At 40.3% G+C, this 21,756-nt stretch overlaps 1 protein-coding gene across 1 annotated transcript in view; it reads right to left on the bottom strand.

Moving 5' to 3' along the window:
• Positions 1-21,756, bottom strand: part of GRIN3A (glutamate ionotropic receptor NMDA type subunit 3A) — a 64,402-nt gene that overhangs the window by 20,476 nt on the left and 22,170 nt on the right. Inside the window, exons 2-3 of the mRNA XM_065745192.1 lie at positions 15,555-16,159; positions 9,129-10,176 (exon numbers count right to left, since the gene is read on the bottom strand). Of these exons, the coding sequence (XP_065601264.1) occupies positions 9,129-10,176; positions 15,555-16,159 (1,653 nt within the window). The remainder of the gene's footprint in view (positions 1-9,128; positions 10,177-15,554; positions 16,160-21,756) is intronic.

Genomic DNA, 21,756 nt, shown 5'->3' with positions numbered 1-21,756 from the left:
TAACCCATATACTTAGCTTCTCATGATAGATATCTCATGACCCATTGACAGAAGAAATGCAACTGCTATTACTAAACAAAGTTGCAGGGTAAAAAGAACAAAACAAAGAAAATTAAAAAGAAAAAAAAAATCACCAAGTATAACTCTGTTCAGGGGTTGTTCCCTACTTATCCACAAGAATTCCTGAAAGCTAACTCCAGTGAATATTTATGGGTTGTAGAGGGGGGTGAAAGAAAATTATTCACAGTGAAGCACATGAATTTCATGTTTTAGCAGATGAAAATTCACAGCTGAACTTCTGGAAGCGTAAGTTTTGTTTAGAAGCTGTCCTGTGTGTCTGGGCTTGAGATATGGAGGTGTTCCCAAGGCCTCCAGGAGATGGTGTATGCAGGATACGTCTGAAAGCTCACTTCCTTTTTCTGTTGCATCGTCAGCAGAATTGATTCTTGTCTTGCCAGGATAATGTCAGATTTTGTTAAAATCCTGTAACTTTGAATCTAACTCAATTAGGTCAATAGTTGACATAAATCTTTACAACTCCATTGAAGTAAATGAACAGTTTTAATCTGGGAACCAATGCACAGTACTGAGAGTTTTTTCTCCTGTATTTCAGTGTGATTGCAAATGAAAATGAAGTCTAACTCAGGTCTCTTCAGAATATAAAGACACTTTATTGACACTCTTTTTGTCAGTGCTAAGAATTAATTTTAAGGTCTGCTCTGTGTGCTTCAGAAGCTGCTTTGCTACAGAGTGCAGCTGGGGATTCAAGTCTGTGCAGGTATTAATTTTAGAGGATTGTTCTGCTGATTGAATTGCTGAGCAATATCTTCGTGCAAAAAGCTCTGCAAGAACAGAACAGTGGTGAATATAAGCTTAAGGATGGGTTTATCTTTGTTTTTAACAGCACTTTTAGGTTTGGATAGAGAGATCTTTCAGCTGGGGTTTATTTCAGAAAAGTTGTCAACTGTAAGATAGCATGTGTAAATAGTTATAAGCAAAATTGATAGGCTGATGGAAAAAATAGGGATGTAACTCCCACCAGACAATAGATCACTGCTTCCAGTTAACTTCAGCAGCACAAAGGAGCCATAAAAATGCTCCAGACTAAGTCTCTTCATCTACTGTGTTTTTCTACTTCCTACCTATAAATAGGGTTAATGCTGCTTTACTGTGAAGTCATTCCCAATCAGAAAGAGAGCTGCTTGGCTGAGTAGGTTTTCCACATCAAAAAGACATGGGGCATTTCTGGTTCCATTGTACCCCTTCACCTTCCATCCAGGCTGTAACTTTCGCTGACAGAAAGCATTTTTAGACCTCTCCAATTCTGTGGGCTGGAAGATGACACCTGATATCACAGAAGCACATCATGTAGGTAGCTTCCTTGCCAAGTTTCAAAACAACTGCCTTTTAAATCATTTATCTTAGAAATTCCTCCTGCTCCAGCTGTCAGAGGTTGGTCAGAGCCAAGCTGCCAGTCCTGGCCATGTGGCACTTGTCCCCCAGGTGCCAGCATGTGGATGCCATCTATGGTGACACTACCTACACTGGTATGGTGAGGACAGTATTCTGCAGTTCATGGGAGAGAGAAGACAGCAGTTTCATGCTTCATGTTCTCACTCGGTGAGGACTATGACTCTTTCCAGAGGGTTTGATCCCTTAGTGTCCCTGAAATCCAGTGGTACTGGTGCTGAGCGAGGACTCCTATCATTAGGAAGATGAGACAGGCTGGTATCCAGGTGTGTTTTTATAGACCACAATGGCTGTGAGCAGTAATAAATTTCCTCCATGCTGCTAAGTCAGCTGTACAATGATCTTCAATCTGCCACGGGATAAGATCAACCTTATGTGTCTTCTCTGTCCTCTGTTCTTTGCCAGTTATTTCAGTAGTACTTTCTCATCTTTCTCTGCTTGCATTAGTGCATTACTTCTTGCAAGGGTCTCAGTCTCATCAAGGATGCAGTTGCTGTTTCTGATGCTGGGTTCACTTTCATTGCTTTTAAATGACATGGCATAAATGTATTCTGCAGTTCTAGAGTAAGATGCTGATGTGAAAACTGATGGGAAAATCCTAGAGCATATTGACTCCTGGTTCTGAAAGAACAACCTTCACAACCTACACCAAGAGGAAAAAAGACAGCAGAACTTCCTCCCTTCCATCTCTGTATCTTCATGCTTTGGATCAAATTGCATTGGTAAACAGCAGCTTAGACAGTAGGTGACTGAACAACTCATTCTATGTAAAGACTTGGAGCAGCAAAGGATAATACACAACAATACCACAAAGATGGCTGTTGACAAAATGGTGTAAAAAAGCAGGTTTTGAAGGGGAAGGAGACTTATTTGGAGAATGGGGCACTACAATGTCTGATAAATTCAATATTAGCATGATAAAAATCCGAATTAGCAGGATTCTGAAACTCCAAAGCCATAACTTTACAAGACATCCTTAATAAGGTGTTGGAAAATCTAAACAAGTAAAGTTTTCAGTGCTATAAATTGCATGGGAGAGCTAAAGAAGCCAAGATTTTACCTCCTCAGACTACTGATGTCCCTCATCCCCATAGGAGGTTAGCCTTCAAAGCCCTTCTTCATCTGACTCTTCAGTCTGATACACTTAATTTCTTTTCCATTTCAGATTTTTTCACTTAGTATGGTCTCCATGACATTTAAAGTCCTCTTGAATCCACTGACTCATTAATACTCAGAAAAGCACCAAACAGTAATTAGCAGGCTGTGATACTGTCAGTCATGACCTTCCTGCATCCAGTATCTTCCAGCACAGAAGTATATGCCCTATAGATACTGCTGCCTACTTCTTGGAACTGTAATACAAAATGAATTCTCCAGTCCTAGAAAGAACAAAATCCCATGGTAGCAGTTAAGATTTCTGTTGACCCCATTGAGATTGTGCTTTTTTTTTTTTTTTTGCCATACAATTTAAATGCATTTAATGCATATTTAAATACATGCTATTTTGTTATTTATTTAAAACACAGCAGTTCAAGTAGTGCTCCTTGAATAATGATCCCTCTTTGGCAGCTGCAGTGAAAGACCATGGCAGACTTTAAGTGCATTTTCTTCTTCCAAGACTTCTCTTTTTATATATATCCCTTGTGTATATATATCCCTTTAAATACATAATAGTTATGGTCTCACTATAAAGTTTGCTGGACTCATGGGGAAATCTCAATAAATGCAGTGATGTTTGGATCATGCTTCTAACTGTAAGAAAGGTCTGTGAAGTGTCTGGAGCTTTCCTTTTCCGTGGTTTGATATTGCTAAAGCTCACCTGCAGTTGCTGGTTAGTATTTCGGGGCTGTTTTATTGCTGTACATAACAGGAAGTTTTCAACTCATACTGACATAATGCCTCTAAATTAATTTATATTTGCATAAAGCAGAAACAAGAGTCTGCGCCCTCACATATTATACTTCAAATTCAGAAACAAAATTCTGGGTGATTGTAAATGCTGAATTCCTGAATAAAATACTCTCAGAAATATCTTGCTTGGATTATTCACTGTGGTTAATCTTGTAGCAGAGAGGTAGCTCATAAAAGAAGGCGTTCTGGGGGCATGTCAGGAGCTGGATTGATTTCCAAGAGAGAAGCATCACAGATTTCTAAGGATTCGTTCCAAAGCATGGTGGTTGGGAGGATGTACCAGATGGGGCTTGTCAGAGTGATCTCGGGTGTCTGCAGTGTGTTCCCTGGGGCTTCTACAGTGTTGTGAGACATCAGTGCTGGATGTGGTAGCACACCATCACGTGTGATGGAGAGAAGCTTGCACTTTCAGGAAATGGTTTTGGTGATCTTTTCCCAAAGTGTCTTCAACAGAGGAAACAGCCAGATGTGCCCACCTCCCACTGCTGACTCTGAAATCATTCCAGATCAAGTAAAACACGCATAATGTCCCCACTGCAGACATGTAAAGTCAGGTGAGATGATAGTGCAAGGAAACTGCAGACGGTGGGACTCACAGGTGCAGCACTTAACAGAATCTCAAAAAGTATGGGTATATTTTGTCAAGACACAATGTGGAAAATAACTTTGCCATTGCCACTGAGCACTCTGAAGGCAAAATGATCCAGAGAGATTGACGTACTAAAGCACAGTACTACCACACTAAAGCAGCAGACACAGACAGAAAAACATATCGTGAATCTGGCAAAGAAAAGCTGACACCTGTAACAGCTCTGACAATGGCAGGCTAATACCTGAAAAGCTCATGATACTGCTTGAAAGCATGACACTTCCACTTGTAGAAAGAAAAGTCAGGTGTGGGACCACTTCCTGGAAAATCTTCCCTGCTCTTCAGCTTCTACTGATGGATGCTTTCCTGTTGACACGTTTGGAATGTGTCTCCTGCCCTTTGGGCTTCCACAATTGTTTTCCCTTAGATAATCTGGGCTTCTCAATACACTCCTGACTTTTACAGTACATTTCCAACACGTGACTTACAGTAGAAGCCTGAAAGCAAAGTCCCTGCTTCAATGAACTTGTCACTGACAAGCTCTGCTCCCTGGGGAATAGTCTACAATTCAGAGCCTTGCTTTTGGATGTGACAGAGAGAAATTTTCCTGGATCCAGGCCTTAGACTGCTGGTTTGCAGAGCAAAGAAAGGCAATGGGAGTGCTTATGTACTTACAGATAATCTCTTCTTTTTCCTGCCTGTGGCACTGAGATGTAGATCACTCACAAGCAGATGGTACAGTTTTACAGAAACCACACTGGAAATTAAGACATAAAATATCTGGACCTGTCACAAGATTGGCTAGAACAGACAAAAGCCATAGGGATACATGCTTTCGAAGCAGCCTGGTAGCAAATTCCCTGAAGTCTCTTGCTGATCACCATGGCCCTTCTCTGCTCGGACTGTGCCTGCTGCAATGCAGTAACGCAGTCACTGCTGTCAGTCAGGGAACAGATACAGCAGCCAGCTGTCCTGTCCCCATCTATCCCCATCTGCACACCTCAGTGCCTCTCTAGCAGCAGTTTTAATGAGTAACCTTTTGCAACCCAGTCTCGACACTGTGAAAATATACGCTGGTCTGACCACAGCAAGGGATAAAAGCTTCAGGTGGTGGCTTTTTCAACTCAGACTCTAGCATAATGTCATCACCAGGGGACTAAGGAGCTATAAAACAAACAAGGTGGCAAGCAGATTGGGGAGATGTCAGGAATAGTGCCAGATGTCTCCCAGGCTGTGACAGGAAGGCAGGACAAATGATCAGACCTGCTCCAAGATCCTGCTGGTCTGCACAGTTGCAGGATGAATAACTGACCTTGCGGGGAAGTCAGGTCTACACAACAGACTGTCTGCCAAGCAGTCTGAAAAACAGGAATGCCATTATTTTTTTGTGCACCCAAAGGTGTGACATTGGGACAACAACTGACACACACACCTAGGATTCAGATAGTAGAAGGGATGAAAGCAGACGAAAATGATCGAAACAAAATGTTTCTCTCTACCTTCTGCCTGCAAGTGAGTTTTTAAACTTAGTGGCCATGGTGTGGAGAGCAGCCTGCTGCTTCAGATGAGGGCTTAGGACACTGCTGCTACCTTTATCAGAGTTACGAGTGCATTCATCTTGCAGCTATCTTCTACGGCTCAAACAGCAGCCTGGATTAATTCAGGTGAATGTTTCTTTCCCAAAAGATGGGTGTGCCAGTTTGCACTAAGAATAGATGATGGTATAAAATGTGTAAGACTAGAAAACAGGAGGAGGTGAGGCAGCTGTGCTCCCCAACTGCCCGTTCTCCTAGAAGAGTAAGATCTTAAGGTGACAGAAAATCGCTTTAATATATTTCTGCAGCTCAGTGGCTGTGTGTATTTTGCAGCTCCTGCTAGAAGTAAGGTGTGTGGTCAGGCTGTGCTGGCCGCTCCTGTGGTGGGAGCTACCACGCGGTGCTCCTCCAGGCCATCACCTATGGCTGATCTGAGCCTGGATACTTCAGGCCAGTATCAATGAGATGTGAAGGACTGGAAGCAACCCTCGCAACAGACATTAGATGAAACACACTTCTAATCTCTTCAGCATCAGAAGGATTTTCGGGTTTGAAAACCTAGCCAGTGGAGTAGCCGGTTGGACAGATACTCCAGACATTTCTACTGCACTTGTTAGGATTCTGTGCAGGCCTCGCTTAGAAAACACACGCCGAGCCTCTCAGGTTCAAGGCCTGTTCCCAGAATGAGATTCTCCTGCCTCCCATGGCTGCTCTGGGTAGCACCATGCCTGGCTGGTGTCTCTTGGAAGCAGCTCAGTGCTCTTTCAGTACTTGATCACTCCTGTCTTGTCAGAGCACATGAACATCCACTGGGGAGACCCCTAATTCCGTATTCCATGTGATCAGTGGTTGTACTGCAACTAATTTTCACTTGATCTCTGATGAGGAGGTTCTACCTCTGAGACTCTGCTTTCAGAGCTGCACTGAGCCACTGCTAAAACACGGTGCTGCTCGGTCAATTAAACATCACTACTGCAACACGTATTCCTACAGAAAGGCAGATGCTGTTTATTCAGGTTATAGCTAACCTTGGATACTTCTTTAATCAGAAAAAAGAGTCAGTACTGGCTTTAGATACCAGGTTTCTCATCCTCAGAAAAGACTTTCACTTTTTCCCATCTTACCATCCCCTCCCTCCTGCTTGCAGTCTCACGTGGGATTATTGTTTGTGGTGCCAGCTTGGAGAAACTGTACGTTTTACACCACCTCAAACAGGATGCTCATCTATTTCAGGTTTTGCTTTTTAAATACTTTTCAAAAGCACAGTACAAGAGCGTATCTGTGCGGAGAACAGCAGTGGAATGTTTAAAAGCACATTAATATTAAAAAGATTATTTTTGCATCCTGTTGCCATCTTTTTCAAAAAAGATGAAGAAAAAAGAGGCAAGTAGATCTGAAAAAAAAAAAAAGGTAAATTATTTAAATCACCTAAAAAATATTTAAAGAACTAACTAAACTGGTGGGTGTATTTCTACAACTGTTGTGTTCCAGACCCTAAACTTTATATGTTAGAGAGAACTTAGAGCGTAGCTCAGGATTTGTGTGAGAAGAGTTGAAAGCAGTTTGTTTTTCTGTTATAACTGATCATACAGGCTGAAACTTCAGAGGCAAACACGAAAACGAAATATCTACAAACGTTCTGTAGTTTATGTAACATCAGGTAATCCTCCCTCATAAAATCTATTTGTTTTATGTCTGCATTGGAAAGTGGGAACAGTTCAGAAGCTTAGCTCCGTTCCATGAACCAGAGCAGTGTCTGCCTAGGAGAGGCTGATAATGCCACTGATTTACTGGGATCTCTGAGGTGATTAACCCCAAACCATGAGTCAACAGTGTTTCTATTCAGGCCTAAGACCTGTGTTTGCAGCTCACAATATGCTTCAACACTCTGCTCAATTTTGTAAGCTGATGGCAAAGCTTCACAGTGCAGCTTTAGAATAATTTCATCTTCTTACAACTTGCAGAAGTTTTCCAATATGTCTCTTAGGAACTGCATGCGTGGTCATAGTACAGTGATGCAGAAAAATAGGATGTAATCTGATGTGATTAGGTAATGGATTAGGTAATGCCCACGCAAAGAACAGAGGACTAACTTCATTTTCAAGTCCACGTTCAGGCTTACAAAACAATGACTGAATTACTCGTTAACTATGCTCTAAATAAAACAGAAAGAAGATTCCAGCAGTCTTGAAGCTTAACATGATAAAATTCCAGATGTGCTATAGATGATATGAGGGGTAAAAGCTCTAGCTGTAAGTCATAAGTCAGAGTGCCTTAGGTCAATCATAGAAAATACTGTTCTTAAAAAAATTCATATTACTGGCTTAAATGTTGGAGGAAGTGATTCAGAAGCCATATTCACAGTGTTAATTCTGGATTGGTATTAGTCTGAATGCAAAGTTTTACTAATGTAAAAGACAGAGCTTGGCCTGTGTTGTTTGGAGGTATGTATATAACTTTTTAAAAATAAATGTTATGAAAGCAAAATAAATGACTGGTTCCTGAGTTCTTGAAGTGATTTGTTCCCCTGGCATAATGTTTTATCAGTTCAGCCACCTGAGACTGATTGGAGACAGTTTCACAGCTGTGTACTAGCAGTTAAATTATGAGTATAAAATTGTGGACGATACCATGAATCACACTTCTGCTGGAGAAAACATCAAAGAAACAAAGGAAATTCTCTGTTGGCTTCCTGTTCCCTAGAGGGACTGTCACTTGAAGAGAATATGCTTTTGTGTCACCTGCAGCCATGTATTCTCTCCATAAACCCTTCTGCTCGCTTTTATTTGTGACCACAAATTAGTGGCAAATAAAATCAGAATAGTCTTCTAAAATGACTGGACTGTGGAATTTGGCTGAAGCTTAAATTTCAGCACAACTTCCCTTCATTCCCCTTAGGAGTGATGGAGAGAGTGGGTTTGATCAGTCATTCTCCTGCGTTTTTCCCTGCCTTCCCAGTAAGTACCAGGCCATCTGAGCTACTTGCAGACAAGCTGTCTACTGCACGAGCCAGTTCCTGCTGCAAACAGTTCCCCAGCAGAAGCGACACTGCTAATCAACTGACTACTCATAAAGTAAACTCTTGTAATTTTGATGCAAAAAGTAGTTTTTTTCATAGTATTTCAGTTCTTTTACACTTGCTTTAACATTCACGGAGAACGTTGACAGTAACACTATCAAAGCCTCTGAAATAATAGCAAAACTCTTACCTAGAATGTCAGGTTTTGTGTCCTGTGTGGTTATTTTGCCTGAGTAAATCTCAGGATGATCTAAATCAGCTAACTGATCCAAACAGGTGCAGCCAGAGAGACTTCAGAACTGAAATCTACTCTTAAACCTGCATACAGAAGCCACTTAAAGTCTCTGCTGTGAGCAAATCAAAAATCCTTGATCAACCTCTCAGACCTCTGAAATCACTCCCTGCCCTTTAATGGATATTGAGATACCTTCTCTCACTGGACTTTCCTCCTGAATTGCTCTCAGACAATAATTAATTGTAGTGTAACTGCTGTTTTGCAGACAGGTCACTCTCTAATTTTATTAAGAAACCATAAATTATGCAGCACTGAATCTCGACTGGAAAAAAAGAAAAAGCCAAGCTAATAACAACAGACATGCTTTACCTTTGGGTCATGTATTCCAGAAAGCTCTTCATAGATCTTCTCTCCAACCATGACAGCAGCTAGGTTGGCTGTGTACGTGGACAAACAAAACAGACAGAAAATAGCCCACAGATTCATTAAAAACCTTCCAGTCCAGCACTTGGGCGGTTTGATGGCAGCTGTTCTTCCAAACAAGATCGCATAGCACACATTCAGGGCAGAGGAGAAAGAGAAGACTTTGTTTCTGTTCCTTCCCTTGGGGGTCATCCCAAAAGGACTTTTCCACTCGTATAAGGTGAGGAAAACAGCAGTGATGTGGAGCGCAACAAATATCCCCAGCCACATAGTCCAGTGAAGTGGCCACATGAAGGCTCCAATCGGAGCTGCTGTGTCCCTGGTCCTCACCAATATCCCCAAACTAGTGGAAAAGAAAGGGCTAGTGAAATCAATCACTTGGCTGCGGGCAGTGTTAATGCTAAATGATGTCACTGCCATGTGAGCTGTACCAGAAAGAAGATCTCCCACCAGCCCAGTCCAATGACCATTCTTCCAGGCTCCGTATTTTCCATCACCAACGATGTACAAGTCAAAATCAAAGTTCATATCCTCGGCCAACTTCTCCAGCAGGTCAATGCAGTAGCCATAGCAGCACTTCTTCAGCTCAATGGGAACGGTGTCATTTCCTCCTTGAAGGGTTTCAAACAGGTTATCCAGCACAGCTGAATCGTTGGTCAAAGGATCCAGGCACAGCTGCCCTGCTGGGCAAAGACCTTCATCATCTACATCTCTTGTAAAGACAAATGGGTGCTCGATGAGAGTTACCACTCTGAGGTGCAGCCGAGTGGGGTGTTGCATGTGATTTTTATGTCTCTGGGCCTGTTCTGGCCATATCCCATAGTCCATGACAATCTTTCCTTCTTGCCAGCTCCCCAGACGAGTCCACATTGGGTTCCCAATGGGGTCATGCTGCAGGTTCCAGATGAAGAAGTTGTTTTCTGAGCTGACAACAGAGGAGCCTTTCACCTTAATGTGGCCACTGAGACCGTCAAAACTTGTGTTGGCTAAAAACCTGTTGGAGGGAGAAAGCAGAGTAATCAGAAGCAGACGTCTCAAGCTATACGCATAATCTTACAGAGACACCATGAGTTTATGCTTAAGGGATTAGGTTAGGAAATCTGGCTATAAACTAGATATTCATAGCTTTCCTATAGCATGATGAATAAGCCACTTAAGATTAAAATACCTGGGAATGCTCTCTCCCCTGCATATTTCATGTAACGTAAGTGAAAACTATGCAGGAATGATATTTTATTTACTTACTTAATATAAAAAATGAGTGAGTGAATATCAATCTTTTTCAGTTGACTTTGTCCTTTGCTTCGTTAAGTACAAAAACATAGATTAGTTCTCAGCTGAATTTAGAGATCAGTAGCCAGTTTCCTAGATAAAAATCTGAATGAAAACGGAAGACTGGAAATGTGAAATGTCCATCCAAGAAAAATCTTAAGATCTAGGTGAGATGTAGCTTATGTAAGAGATGATACTAAAGTGTTGTCAAGATTTCAAGCACTCTCAAGTGAACCAACCTAGATTCTCAATGCCCATTTGTCATCAGTAAGTCACAGTTACCCACTTCAGAATGAGGAAAGTGACTCAGTGAAAGAAGTTTGCCCCAGAACAAAATTTTAATCCTTAAAAAAAATATATATTATTAATATATCTGCAAAAGCAATGTTCTGAAAAGTGCAATTTTGACATTTACTATCCCAGGTCTTCAGAGTAGAAGTTAAGCACTTCCTTTGCATTCGGCTGGCAACATTTGCTGGTAGTTGTCATCCACCTATGTATAACACAGCTGCTGGTAACTCATTATTCAATATGCTAAAATGATACAGATAAGGGAGCAGGGAAGTGAGTGGGAACACGACCAGCTGAACTGCTCCCTGTTAATGAGAAAGCTGCTGTGCATTTTGCAGGGACTGTACAGGCACCCTGTTACGACTGTGAAAGTCTTGGTAGAGTGATTCCATTAAGAACAACTGAGTTATATTGCTGCTAATACAGTGTAAGGTAAGTGAAGCACATATTTTTCAGTAAGAGGCATTCAGATGACAAGAGTATTTAGCTGTCATAGTAGAAGGAAGCACGTCATAATAGCTCTGAGAATTAGATGAAAACAAGTATTGAAAGAAGTGTAAAGCGTATAGCTGTCATCGCAGCCTCAATAGACAAGACATAAACCTTAAGTAGTGCTAATTGTTTATCAATAGCTGGAGGGGAAGAAAAAACTAACCTTAAATAGATTCAAGGAGAAACCTGCAGCATGTGTCTGTGCATGCACGCTGCTGATGAAATCTGTTAAATTTTTATGTATCCTCAGCAGTAAAAGCTCTGCATGTGTCCAGATCATACTAATATTCGCCCTCAGCAAAGAACAAATATTAAAAAATTAACAATACATTTTGATTGCAGCTGTATGTGAGAGAGCCTTTCCTGTGGCGGCTTCAGAACTACTTTTAAACAGTTTATTGTGTCTTCAGTTTTGGAGGAAGACCTTAGAACCGCAGGATCCTTCCGGTTGGAAATAACTACCTACTACTACACCTACTACACGAGGTGATACAGCCAATGCTGTGAAAAACAAGAGATCTGTACATGAGTTACCTAAGAACGATGCCCAGAAATACACACAAACGTTTGCACACAGGACTGTGGATCACATTTTAAAAATCCTTTTCCACTTAACTCTGTTGTTAGCTAAATGTTACTGTAGCTTCAATCACCAACGGTGCCAGCCATTGTTTGACAGTGCTTTCTTCCCAGGCTGCTTTTCTGTTTGACAGTGTCTGTGCATGTTTGCATATGTAAACACAATCAGGACAACAGCTACAGAGGAAGGCAATCCTAAGCACTACAGGGAGGTTCACATAACTACGAACTCATCTGTTTTCTCTCTCTCTCCTCCTCAGTCTTCGTAAAAAAAAGAAGTGCAACTTCTTCCTTACAAGGCTTATATGCTGAAGCCATCACTGTGACAATAGCTGAAGATGCAGATGTGTCTGTGTACAACGTTACGAAAGAAGTGGTGTGGAAAACAGTGTTAACAACTCAAAATGCTGAAATTGAGAGACACAAATTCCTAGGAGGAATAAATTAACAAAGTTCTGATGGATGTGGCCCCAAATTTCTATTGCAGCACAACCTGAATATTAGAAAGCTGCAAACCTGAAGTTTTGGGAGATGAAGCTATGGAATAATGCATTAGATTTATTTTCTACAGGTAGAACGAGAACAGTGAGATTTATGCACTGTGTTCTCTGACTTTCAGTGCAGAAATAAGCATGCCCACGAGAGTGAACCAAGCACTCTGTACCTGTCCTGCAGTTGAATTGTGTTAGAAGCATTTACCTGGGAGATTTAGTAGCATTTAAACATATTACTTTGCTACCTTCTCGAGGTAGTAGCTTACTTTTGCAGCTCATCTGCATGTTCCATATTTTTGGTAGTGACAGGACATTAATCAAAATAAATGAGGGGAATCATCTGGGAGATACATTTTAACAGCACTTTGTAGAAGTTGTGAGTGGCTCTGCCTGCTAATCTTCTGCTTATGCTGTGTGCAGCAGAAGTGAAACTCACGACAAGGTCTACAGCTCAGTCACTTTAAAAAATAGATTAGAGGATCTGACTACGTTATTTAGACCAGCAGCCTCTAGTATGAAATCTTTCACACTTACATGTGTTAATTACCACACAGACACAATGGAAATATCTGACATTTACCTGATATATCTTTATAAATATATGTATTGATATACTGAGCTGGTCCTTTTCAGTAGGTCTACGGACAGGTTCATGCAGAAGGGTGTGTATAGATTTCAGAAGGCAAAGGGTCAGATCCTCAGTGAATTAATTTCCTTGATGTATCAATGACTGTGAGCTGATGATGGCACTGACAGACTATGGCAGCTGTCCCAATGTTTTACTAGTATTACTCAGTTTGACCAAGAAGTCTCAAGCATGCCACTTGTTTGTCTTAGCTTTCTTCCTGCTTTTATTATTGTGCTTTGTTCTAAGAACTGGTTATTACTATACTCTATCAGAGACCTCTTTGCAGAATGACTTAATTTAATGATTTCACTTTCACTCAATCTTGATGGCTTGGCCGTTCTGTATCTTTCTTGGAAAAACTATCAGAAGCAAGTGCCAGAACAGGCAGACAAATAGCAGGCTGAAGAAATTACCCGAGGCAAATTAAAGCTGTTAGACTGGTTTAGGCTATAAGAAAAGATGAAGCTCTTAAATTTTAGCATCTTATTCTGGCAACAATGATGCTCCCAGGAACAAGAGGAATAGATCTGGGAATCAGACTCACTGTAGGAGGAATTAAGAATGGAGATGCACAAGAGAAAGCATGAATTCCTCAATTTCCATACATACTGAGAAAAGCCTGCTTTGCCACGGACCAGGCAGTGGCCTTGTTCACAGCTCTGCTGCTCTTAGGTGCCACTTAAATGTCTGCAGTCAGTGCACAAGCACAGTGAAAGCTCTGGACCTGGCGTGCCAACCATGGATGTGCTGTTACTCTGCATGCTGCAGCTGTGGAGGCACTGGCCATGTCTCTGCACCTCTCCATCCCCAGCCACTGCAGCTCTGAGGCAGCATATCAAAACAGATGGGCTCTCAGGCAGAAAAATTCCCACATCAGTAAATACTCAGTTACTTCCCAGACAGAAGTTTTGTCTCTGCTCTGGTCACAGTTAAGCCACCCACTGGTGCTTCCTGACTCAGAAATAACTGTTGGCAGTATGAATTAATAATTGTGCTGCTTACTGAAATATGTAAGGACTGGCCATCAGGTGCCTGCCTCACTTTTACACACTACGCACAGCAGTGATTCAGGACAAGGGTTTATTTAGCATCTTCTCTTCAATACAATCCACCAGGTACCTAGGGAAAAGCAGGCCAACTGTATGATATTATCTCCTAATGCTCTGACAGTTCTCAACCATTTTGAGTTCCAGGCATTTCCAGAACCTGCTGTGATTTATCAGTGTGATGTTGCTCCCTCTGAATTTTCTTGCAGGCCCTTCATTCAGCCCTCCTCTTGAACTCATTTAAAATGCTAGCAGTAGTTGAATTTACAGCAGAAATCTTACAGATGTACTGTGTTTATTGTACCACTGTGCAGTGGTATGAAGTGCTGCTTTTGATTTGTTCTGAACGTTGTTGACTTCATTTCCCTTGCTTCTTGTAGGCAAAAAGACAATGAATGATTTATCTGTCTGCTCCCTCCATTTCACTAGTGATTTTGTACATTTCTATCACATCCCCCATGTTTTTTCCAAGCCTATTCAAGTCATTCATTCTAAGGACAGATGTCTCCCTACCTTCTGAACCATTTTTGCCTTACATAGGACCAAGAAACAAGACATTTCATAGATGTGAAAAATAAAACAACCTAACAGGTTGACTGTGTAAGAGCTACTTGGTTTCTGAAGAAAACAATGACAAAGAAATATTATGTAGGAATACATAAAAGTGTTTTTGCTTTTGTTTCTCTTTGACCCTTCCTCTAGTCCTCAAATTACTGTTTGTAACACTCAAACGTTTGGCTCAAGAACTCTCATCCTAACCCCATTATTCTAATTCCTTTAAAATCTGTAGGCTACAAACCAGATGTAATGGGGTGAAAATACACAGCAGTCACTGAATGTAAAACAGTTGATGACTTCACACACATAACAAGGACTTTTTTTTTGTTTTTAGAAGGAACCATGCATCTTTCTCTTACGTTAAAGCTCCAAATATTTGTAGACATTAATCTCCAGGTGGTTTTGGGAACGACAGGTATACAGGAATAGTTTTAGAAGCTGAAAGAGGAGCTTCTCACACCACACTGCAGAGGATTTAATTTCTAGCACTTGTAGCTTTTAGAGCTCTCAGCTTGCAACAGTGGTGTCTGAAGTGGTCAAGGATTTTTTTGTTGTTTAATCCTGATCCATGGAAGCATACTAGCAAGGGCCTGAAAACACACCTGCTTTTAAACTCATTTCCTTCTTAGCGCAAATACCCTTTTTGTGTTTTGTATTTTCAAGTATCTCAAAACCTGAGAGAATTTGACTTCTCCCACAAAGACATAATCACAAGATACTTTCAGAGCTTAGGCTGCAGCTGAGCCTACACACTCACTACAGTATTTCTACTTCTGTGGAACAGGATCTTCTTACACAACAGGCCTCACCTCCCTCTGTGGGTAAGTTTAGGTTTCGTTATGTCTCCCGAATTTATGAAGCAGGAAGAAATACTGAAACAAATGCACGTATCAGTAAGGGTTAACATCTTATGGCCAGTCTACTGAGAATGGCTGAGAAGGAAAAGAAAATTACGAAGTTATTCGATACCACAAATGCTAGCTACAAACAGCAACAACAACAACAAACTTACTTTGACAAATATTGTCCTGAGGTTATATTTTTTTCATCTGTGTCCATGCAATTCATTGTACTTGGAATAAGAGCTAGTTCAGGCTGAATCATGGTGGCTGCTGCTACAGCTCTTGCTACCAGCTCCATCGCATCCTGCACATAATGTTCAAAGACAGACTGGGTCGTCTTGCCATGAGCAATGAGACCGAGTGGCAAACCTTCTGTCCTCAATTCTTCCACATTCTGTGAATCCCCAATAATCCAGTGAAGTTCTGGAGGCATCACACCAAATCGGGTAGTTATTTCAAAAATTCTCCTTGTTTTTTCCATGTCACATCCAAACATGACCATGGTAGATGTTGTGTCTTTGATGCTTTCCAGGTAAAACTGTAGGTAGTTCAGAAGGTCACTGGTTGAAGTGAGATTTGCTGTGATGTTTATAATAGACCCCAGGTGGAACTTGGAGCTCTGTTGTGTGAGGAAGAGAAAATCTGTGATGTTCCACTCCTCCTGGCACACCATTAAGCTGAAATTGTACCAGTTGTTCATTGCAAGGATTGAGAATGTGACATCAGCATCAGAGCTCAATGAGTTTTCTAAACTCATTTGCAGGTGGAGGGGATTCTGTAGTTAAAAATACAAAATATTTTAATTAGAAATAAGATGGAACCAAAGTTAATGCATTTTCTATGTGAGGATTACATGTTCAGTCTTGTTATTCAAAGTAAGCACTTGTTGATCTAGGTAATGGTGTGAGAAACTGGGAAACTTAGACCTACCCAACTTATACAGACAGTGAACCAAGGGCTTCCTGGGCTAGAATGTGAGTCAACTTCAATAATCATCAAAGAGCCTGTTTCCAACAATTCGTATTTCTTAAAATCCATTTGTACTTTTGGATTTCTTGGCATTCTCAATCATGGATTTCCATTTTCTTCTAACAGATCACATGAGAAAGTAAGACTGTTATTTGCATTCAATCACAGCAGTAATGCTTACATTCAGTGAACACTGACAAGTGCTTTTCTGTGTGTGGTTGCTTTTTTTTGTTTCTTTTGAGTAGCTGTTGTGGACTTTTCCTATGCAGACACATGAGCAAACTAATGAACACATCATCACTGTCAACCAATGCACATCATGTACTTCTAATAAAACGTGAGAAGATTGATTCCTTGGTAAAGGGCAAGTAACTCAATGTGCAAAGGCTAAGATGTGCACACTCTGTGATTGTGATATCTGAGCTGGAAAATACTTGATAAATAGTCATTCCATACTTACATTTTTACGTCCCTGACAGTAGAACAGAACGTAACCAGTTACATTTCCCAACACCACTGCCTTTTGCTGTATATTTTCCAGGAAAGGAGGGAGGATGTGAGGTTAATTCATCTGCTTGGTTTCAGCTCAGAAGTTGACAGTCCTCTGTTATAGCTTTACTATGAAGTCAGTTATGAAGTCAGTTTCAGGATTTGATTTGGCTTGTAAGATCTTTGTTGTGACTTCATGTCAACATTTGCTGGTATTCATGCCCCCTCAAATTATATATTATCCTACACAGGTTCCTGAAATTCGTAATTTTTTGATCCATTCCTAAGTCACTAAACCCTTCAGGTGTGTTTCTCATGCTCTTACATTTTAGGTAGCTAGCGTACTACATGTGAGAGGGATCAGACCTTTACTCTTTTTAAAGCCAATATAAAATTCTGTCCTCTGATTTTAGCAGTATTTAGAGCTCATCACAGGCTCCACCTTGGATGTATCTCAGAAATGTCGTTCTAAATCTGAAATAATCAGAAACATACTAAAATGAAACCCTGGCTCTCCTCTTTAGATGTGAGAGGTAGAATGTGGAAAATAAAAAACAAACTGAAAAAAACCCAAATGAACAAACGGAAGAGCTAAACACCATTTAAAAGCAGCAATCTTGCACTGTGTTAATCTGTAGCTACATGAACTCATCGTGTGTTTTCCTGAGCAGATCATTTGAATTCAAAGCTTGATTAAGAGAATACTTTAATTGAAGAAGCTCTCAGCTCTTTTGTTACCTCTTGGTTTTGGTACCAGTGGCTCGTTTTCACACACATAAATAAGCTAACTGAATAGATCAATGTCCACAATCAATGCACATCATGTACTGCCAATAAAACGCAAGAGGATTGACTCTTTGATAAAGGACAAGTTACTGAATGCACAAGAAGCTAAGCAGTGCAGACTCTGTGAATTCTATGCTAAACACTGCCTATTAATTAAAGTACATGATTAGCACAGAGAAAAGCTTTGCACATAATACCTGGATTTAGGAAGCTGATTTGAATAAATTAGTGTCTGAAAACTCAATTAAGACAAACTTTTCTGGCTGAAATTATGAGCTCATACAATAAATTAACTCCAGTTTGTCTCTCAGTTGAAACAGAAGGGAATAGAAAGTTTTCCTTCTGTCCTCCACCCTAGATCAAGTAAAAACCCCATCACCTTTTACAAAACGATCTGCCTCCAAACAATCTTGCAAGGCTGATGACTAGTTATTTTTTAGTTTAAAAGTAAGTTATTCAATATAAGAACATTTTGCACATACGAAAGATAGCATACAACCTGTACATACAGTTCAAGGAAGATCAAAATTCTCAGGTGCATTCAGAAGCATAGCATCTCAATCATAGCTTTACAGCTCTCACAGTGTATGTGCAGATATAAAAGAAAAAATCTATTGGATACAGAAAAGCAACCCTGTATTGATGACTGATAGAAGTTGGCAAGAATATTTGTATCCACAGTCCTGAAAAAAAGAATCCAGGAAACAAACATGAGCATTTGCACTGCCTAATTTGTCCCCATTCTGGGTTTTCAGCCCATGGCAATTACTCTCCCTGATGCCTTGCAGTGGCAGTGTGGGTTCCAATACATTTTGGGGATTATTCCCAGCAGGCAGTATGGCTAAGTGCATGAGAATTGATGCTCCATCTTAACCGGCAGGTTCGGATATCTCTAGACCTGTATGCCCCCATGCTAAACGCAGTGTTAATGTGCTGTTTCATATTACTTAAGATTTCTTCCCAGCACAATCCTTCCAGTACAAGTGTCAAAACACTTTGGAAGCAAAAAAAAAAAAAGATACACAACAGGTAAAATTTACATGTTAGGGGCTCTAGGGATTACACTGTACCCACAGGAAACATTACTGAGCACATACAGAGAAACTCCCCTCTGGGGCTAGAAAACTGGATATATTTTCCTAAGAAGTGCAGATGAAGAAAAGCTCCACTGCACTTGTGGGAAGTCTCAGGTGGAAGATAAGGTGAACTTGAAGCCTGAAATGCAGCATGAAGTGTTCCAGGACCAAACGGGAATTTGACACGAACTGACAACAAACTCGTCTTCAGACTGTCTGGTACAATGATACACAGAAAAATCAGCTATAAGGCCTCTGTGTTTTGCTTAACTTTCAGCCAGTCCTCGTGCAAACAATCCCGCCGACTTTAGGAATCACCAGCCAACTTTGTTTTACCATCAGTTCATGTCTGCTTTGCGCTTGGGATTAAGGGTAGGGATACCTGACGGGCCAGGCTGGTTCACAACACAACCAATTACAGGGTTCATCTACAGAAATGCTGGTAGATCTTACTGTTTTTGTATTATGCAAAAGAAGAACCTTTCAATAATTTCAATGATGTTTTCAGATATGTGGATTTAATACCTTTTTAATTTTATTTCAAAAGGTTGATTTGTCATTGTGTAGGATGCAGTTGAACCTAGGGTGGGCTGAAAAAATTACATGGATAAAGTCACATATCAGAATACAGTCTTTGATGAGGTTTTATGTGTTTTTGATGATTCATTTTTCTATAAAATAAAACATTACTGCTTTTTAATGTGGAACTTGCAAAAATGGCCTATTCAGTGATTCAATAGCAATCACTGAGGCTGCATAATTTCAGAGCAAAGGCCGATGACAAATAATAGTTTAGATGCGTATAACTTTTTATTTATCAGGAAACAGCAGATTTATGAGATAACATTAGTGTATTGAACTGTGCCCATCCATCCTTATCAAAATTCTTAGGCAGGCACCTTTATTACTTGGCTTCAGAAATTAGTAAATTTTGACTGCTTCAGTTAAACTGTCAATTAATTCTTGTATGGAAAATCAATTGCTTTGTTTCAATTTTACTTTAAGCTGTCATTAAAGGTGAAATGACTTGCATCAGTATTTCTCTACATTACACAGAAAATTAAAACTCATTTGAATAATGTTAACTGGAATTTATTTTTAATGATGTGTTTGTATTTACATAGTCTCCAGTAGCAAAAGCATTTTCAATGTTTATGCAGACTTACTTAATGACTTACTACACGTAATTAGCTCATGTTTTATAAACCAGCTATGATGTCTTGAGTTCAACTTTTCCTGAGTAACTAACAAGCCTAGAATCCTTATTTTCTGATTAATCACCTTTGGATCAGATACCAGCAGTCTTTCCACTGACTTCCAGTGGTCTGAAGCCCAATCATGACACACTAAACTCTACATGGTCTGATGTGTTTCAGTTCTCTACACAAAAACAAGACAGTAACTACTGATTTGCTTTCTGTACTGCAACCAGAGCAATTTGTACTTCCATTGCCTGAGATATTTGAGATAGCATGTTCACTTAACACCCCATACATGATTTGCATTTCATCAATGAACTCTTTTCTAGGCTCTGTTTCAGTCATCTGTAGATCCACTCTTAGCAAAGGAAAATCTTGTGAACGTAATCAATGCCTGGAGCTAAAGTGACTCGCACCCTGCAGTATCTGACCATTTAACTCTTCAGCCAAATTTGTAATGCTAATTACACATGGCCACAGTGACATTTTATTTGACATTATGATAGATTCATTAGCAGAGTTAAAAAAGAACGTATGCGAATAATTTTTTCTAACTGTAAAAGTAAATAGTATACTGAAAATATTCCCCACTGATTCTCACAGGCAAAGGCAGTATTCGAATGTATATTTATGATAAGAAACAAAAGAGAAAACAAGTTATATAATTACATCAGAGAAACCTCTGCTGAACAGAAAAAAAAAAAAAAGAAAAGCCTTCTGGCTTTCATTGCAGCTGTGGGGACTCACAGCTTTACAAGCAGAGCTAAATGGCAGCTGTGAGCAAGCTGATGCTGGAGCGCCAAAAACTAAGCTCTTTTTTCCATGGTTGAAATGACCAAGTTGAGGCTTAAAACCCAGCTCCCTACAGACTGAGTGCCTACCTATTCCTTCTTCTTTTCATGCCAAAAAGAAAGACGCTATCTTTATTTATTTGATAGCAGCCTTGCTGCTGAAACTGCAATGCTTCAAAGAGGATTTTGTGTTGGCAGCTGTCAGAGTGCAGGAAGGGCTCAGGATGGAGAGGTCCCACTGTTTGCCCTACCAGCTGGAGAATGGCTGCTGGTGCATTCAGGAGATAGGTGAGGAGTTAGGACGGTGTGTGTACCTCTCCCTTCACCAGGGTCACTGATGGTCTTAGAGTTCTCCATACCTTCAACCAAGGAAATTTCATTTCTGCACCTCACTCTTTAGTCCAAAGAGCCCAGCATGCCTTTGGTATCAAATGCTGGACCCTTGGTATAATGCTGCTTCTGGCCTTTATCCAGCCCCAGCTAAACCCCTAAGGCTTCTCAGGGACATTACTAAGTGTTACATTCAGACTTCAGGCCTTCATCCAGAACTCTTAAACATCTACTTAAACAGCACCAATTAAAAATACTAATTTCTTCTGCTACTTCAACAGAAAAATAATCCCATCTTTTGTTTCTATGGCTAAGAAAATCCCAGCCCCAGATGATTACAACTATTCATCTATGTAAAACAAACAGATTATCCTGCATTGGCCCAAGAAGAGGAGGATGACTTTACTAATTCTTTTTTATCATCTTTCACATCTTCTCTGTCCACGTATGCACCTGTTTGAACAAGAGTATAATTTGAAACAGGGCAGATTCCCAAAGAATGGCTAATTTTTTTTTTGCAGAAGGACTCAAAGCTTCCAAGAGAGGAAACTCACTTCAAACTAACTAAAGCCATTCTTATTCTTACAGCAAAAGAAGCCTGGCAACTGTCCAGGCAATGCTTATCAGCAAATCCTAACAAGGCACTAACTGTTGATTTAAAAAGAAACAGCAACAACAACAATAATAATAATGAAGGATTAATTTAAGGATTGTCTTAGTTTGTCCTCAGAA

This window comes from Cyrtonyx montezumae, unplaced genomic scaffold (genome assembly GCF_038088225.1).
Source record: "Cyrtonyx montezumae isolate F1298 unplaced genomic scaffold, pur_monq_1.0 scaffold_34, whole genome shotgun sequence".
Lineage (NCBI taxonomy): Eukaryota > Metazoa > Chordata > Aves > Galliformes > Odontophoridae > Cyrtonyx > Cyrtonyx montezumae.
This window is presented reverse-complemented; position numbering and strand designations above follow the sequence as displayed.